At 47.3% G+C, this 4,676-nt stretch overlaps 1 protein-coding gene across 1 annotated transcript; it reads left to right on the top strand.

The window, feature by feature from the left end:
• Nucleotides 1-2,103: 2,103 nt before the first annotated feature.
• On the top strand, nt 2,104-4,360 carry LOC146190096 (uncharacterized). The gene is made up of 2 exons (XM_084605416.1): nt 2,104-2,897; nt 4,158-4,360. The coding sequence occupies exons 1-2, from the start codon at nt 2,104-2,106 to the stop codon at nt 4,279-4,281; spliced, it is 918 nt and encodes a 305-aa protein (XP_084461542.1). The 3' UTR covers nt 4,282-4,360.
• Nucleotides 4,361-4,676: the final 316 nt, after the last annotated feature.

The following is a 4,676-nucleotide window of genomic DNA, read 5'->3' as shown; positions in this document are numbered from 1 at the left end:
GTATTCTTCGATGATGGAGCCTCGGCGCTCGGTATCCTACGAACACACTGAGGGCAGGCGTGACTTGACAAATGCTTTTTCACTAATGATCTCTGGCGTACTGTAGAAAACTGCGATATTGTCACGTTATGGTGACAATGCCGAAGGGCACACACGAACAGACAGGTAATAGCACCGGAATTTACTCTTCATTGCGCTGGCTTGCGCCCGCGAAAGAGCTAAGTTACTCTAAGGCGGTGATAGCAGGAAACGTACTCGCTTATCGTTTAACAGAGAATGCCCGTTTCACTCGTCAGTACTCAATTTGAAGATGGCGAAGTAACACCTAGATAAAATCACAAACGGTGACTAGCATAAACTGGAACATTGTAAATACATGCACGCTGGGCTGCAATCTTTAGATATACATCTCGGCATATATCTTCCGCGACAAATTATATGATAAAGCCGCGTATCACGTACAACGAACATGAACAAACAAAGAGTACAGAATCGATCCTTGCGGTGCAATCGTAGTTACAATCCGACCGGAACATGTTAAACAACAGCAAATTGAGATTTAACGTTTCGTGTAAATATTGTGGGAGACACGGTCCGCCATAGATATGCACGTGCGTACGATTTAACCAAATATTACGTACGTGATAATGCAGCCTGCGGGCAGCTCGTATTATTTAGAACGCAGGGATCCCGAAAGGCTGAATTCTGACTTAACCTTCTGACCGGACTTGAGACGCTCGACTTGGCAGCACTTGCCAAATCGGCGTACCTCACGTGTTCACGTGACGTAGCACCACCCTGCGACTTATCAATACCCGGTCATGCCACTTTACCGCAACCACACTCCAGAGTGATGCTATTTGTTCTCGGCATCTCACACTCGGCGCTCGGCATCACACAAACGTGAGAAGTAAGGCTGCATGAGGAATTTCGTTTTAATAATCTGCAGTGAAGCAGACCTGTGAAGCTTCTATTGAATGTACTCATTTCTCTTTATCCAGACTGCGCTTACCATTTCTTGTTTTCTTTACAGACCTGATGAATATGCTTGGAGGACCTGGGATGACAACGTGGCCGCCCACTGGCTCCGAGGTCGCAGAGGAAGTTGGGAGACCTACCGGTGTCCTTTTGTCATGTACAGCAACCAAACGCACTAGCTGTCAGATTACAGCGCAGATTTCCATGTTGAACAAGACCTTCTGGAGCGCAGGGTTGGAGCTACGCAAGCTGCCTGGCACACCAGTGCAGCTCTGTCTCGTCAACATCGACACAGCTTGGCACCCACGTCCCGAGAGGAGTGATACAGGACCGGCAGCAATTCTTGCTCGGTGCCTGCTGAAGACTCATCCGTGCGTGACTGCTCTTGACATCACCACATGCAGCTTCAAGGGATTTGAGGCACTCCTCCGCGATGCCCTGCAAGACAACGCGCACCTAAAAATCTTGAAACTCTATTTCGATGATTTCGTACTGCATAAGACTTTCTCCTCGACTATCCCATCGCTAGCCAATTTGGAAGAATTGGAATGCGGTTCATTGTTGAAGTGCCCATCATCATTTTGTGCAGTAATCGCTAAGGTTATCCTGGCGCCAACTTCCCTGAGGGCACTCAGATTGCCGAAGCTGGAGGTTGGAGGCCGCGGGGCTGAGTACTTTCTCGCGGCACTGACAACAAGCTCGACCCTCGAAGAACTTTCGCTGCATGATTCAATAATTGCCCATGCCTCCCCAGAATACCACACCATGTTCGCAAAGTATATAGCCACTAGTAGTACCTTGAGAAAACTCAGTGTCGGTACCCGCAGTGAAATGTGCCAACCCGCACTCAAATGGATATTGCAGGGCCTTCTTGAAAACCGTACAGTGACGGATGTTAGCCTGCCAGATTACATGATTGATTCAGAAGAGGTGGCGCTTGTGACAAAATTACTGGCTGGCAACAGCGTACTCAGGCGACTGAATATTCCAGTTCGCAAATTAGATGGCTGGCCAGGTCGGCAATGAGATGCTGAGAGTACTGTCGACTGCAGTCTCTGGCTTCAGGCGCTGGCAGAGAACGGGACGCTCGAAGCGATTACTTTACAAGTCAGCATATGTGAGCCCATGTCCTGGAAGGCACTATTCAAGACCATCTCAGAAAAAAAGAGTGGCTTGGAGGTGATCATTATCGGCAAGAGCAACGAAGCGCATCGTTTTGAAAAAGTATATGAGGTTCTGGCGGGTAGCGGTGCAGAGGAGAAAGTTTTCTTCGACACCATGATCCACGCCACGCCGGCGGACAGCGAGATGCTAAGGTGCAAATCATTCTCACAGTTCTATGCGGGGCCCTGTATCGGAACTTGGGATGAACTTGCTCACATGTTCCTTTCCTTATCCTCCCTTACCCACCTTACGTCCGCCCACCTCCTGATCTGGATTCCAAGCGCTGACGATGCCCTGGTTACGGCCATTAGCCGCTATGTCACAACTACGTGTGCACTCTCGAGGTTGGAACTTACCGTTTTGTTTCAAAACACCCACGAAGGAGACACCAGGCAAAGCTGGGGGGCTATATGTAATGCCCTGCAGCAGAACGCGAGCATAAAAGAGCTATATGTAACTGCCAGACGCCTGGATGAAGAAAACGCCGAGCTTCTCAAGAACGCCGTCAAGGCGAGCCGAACCATCCGGAGAGTTTTCTTGCATTGCGATGCACCGCACATTATCGCCACTTTTGTCCGACGCTTGCGCATTGGAATAGAAGAGAACTACAAGGTGCTCAACTTGACCGGCTATGATTTTGGTTTACTTGCAGTGGAACTGACCGGAGAACTATTTGCCATCCGTGACACGGCTCGACGAAACGCCGACATTATTCTCTGGGCTTCTAAATTTTTGACTGGTGACGTTTATGACAGGTATGCACGCAGTGAGATACACATAAAGTTATTTTGGGTGTGATTTGTTCTTTGTAGCATCCCGCCAGCCATTGTAGGATGTCGAACTTTAAATACCGAGACATATATCGCTGTCCTTTTTATTCACGCTTCGATGTTTTGGCAAAGATTACGCCCTCTATCAGAGCGCTTATTCGGGTGAAAACTTGGAGATAATGCGTGTACATGTCTCTGGTCAAAACGTCTCTTACATTTGTGTGCAAAGGGACCAACTTTTTCTCGTAAACAGTGTCGAGGTAGCACGAGAGTACAATTGTGAACAACCCGGTGCTGGCGTTTCTGTGGGTCACACTTGGCAGCTGCCATGTGGCATGTGGTAAGTGGAACCTGTCGCCAGCCGTGGTTGGTACACAGTAGAGCAAGCTGCTGCTTGCTACTCGCCATAGTTGGCATAGTGAAGTGAAGCGAACTTCCTCCTCCTCTTCTAGATGTGAGTATGGAGAGACCCAGGTGGTGGTCGGAAACGAGAAACAAAACACCCCCTCCCCCCATTCGTACACTAAATTGACTTTCGTGTAGTGCTATCCTGCTCCGCACTGTCGCACCTAGTGGAAAATAGATGCCCTGCAACTCTTTGAATTTTTCATGCTGTCAGTTCTAAGAGTACCACACGTACTTATTTTTAATTTTGTAAATATCAGTCTGCGTAATATCAGTGCGATATTAATTGCATTTCGGGTAACTTTGCCGCATCTACTGTTTAAAACGAATGCTTCTTTAAGCCCAAATCTGTCAACTCGTTGCTTATTTGTGACGTCAGCAAAAGGTCTAATGAAACTTCATCTATATTTCAATAGCAGTTGCTTTGTTTGCAAAGGAGGGGTTACATTATAAGTTCCAGTTGGGGAAAAGCGATTCACTTCTCTGACAACAGGGGTATCGGAAGAGAGGAAGAGGTATAGGTTATTTTACCTAAGAAAACGCGGCCCAAAGGGGCACCACGAATTGTCATATTATTGTCCACTCCGCCGCTACAAACAGCATTTGAAGCGATGAACGCACTGTAGTCCAGTACTTAGCAGAGGATATGGCCATATTCATTTTAGTAATAGTAGGTATAATATGGCCTACTAGCATGCAACGAAGATGAAAACAGTTAAAGGACTCTAGAATACCATCATTTCAAGACACGTGCTTTTTTTTGACATCAGCTTGTAAGTGTGTAAAATGCTTGTAAGTTCTAGTACTGAATCATGGTGGGAGCTTTCTACATAAGGGCAGCACACCAATCACACGAGTCCAGTGCTACGGTGTCGAAGACGGCCATAAACAGCTAGACAGTCTCAACGAGGCCTGCTGGCGTGTTGTCAAGCGTTATCTCTGTCTGGACGACATCAAGGAGTGATCAAGAAAACTTTCCCGCTTCGCTCAAGCAATTTTCCCTTAAAAGACTGTCAGTCATTTCTATCTGGACTTATGTGACTTCGTGAGCTGTAATAAAACTGGTTCAGGTTTGACAAAGTCGGCATTGTTATGCCGACAAATGTATGTCGGCTCCTCGTTTTCGAAAGTTCACATGATGTCTTGGTCGTCACATAGTTGTATGCGATAGTGATGTGGCCTAGAGCAAGACATGCACACGAAACGTAATAGCTAGAATAACCCATCAACACAGACGTGACACAGATGCCCCTCTAGCTACACTAACATGCACACCACCCTGGGGCAACCGCTATCCTTTCCCCCCTATTAACAACATCAAAAAATACGGACAGCACTTCACAAGCTCAAGAACACAAC

Source organism: Amblyomma maculatum, chromosome 5 (genome assembly GCF_055883805.1).
Source record: "Amblyomma maculatum isolate TAMU_Amacu chromosome 5, ASM5588380v1, whole genome shotgun sequence".
Classification (NCBI taxonomy): Eukaryota; Metazoa; Arthropoda; class Arachnida; order Ixodida; family Ixodidae; genus Amblyomma; species Amblyomma maculatum.
This window is presented reverse-complemented; position numbering and strand designations above follow the sequence as displayed.

Coding starts and splice junctions, on each gene's coding strand:
- LOC146190096 (XM_084605416.1), top strand. CDS start 2,104: ATGTCCTGGAAGGCACTATTCAAGACCATCTCAGAAAAAAAGAGTGGC. Junction 2,898..4,157: donor ACTGGTGACGTTTATGACAG/GTATGCACGCAG, acceptor ACATAAGGGCAG/CACACCAATCACACGAGTCC.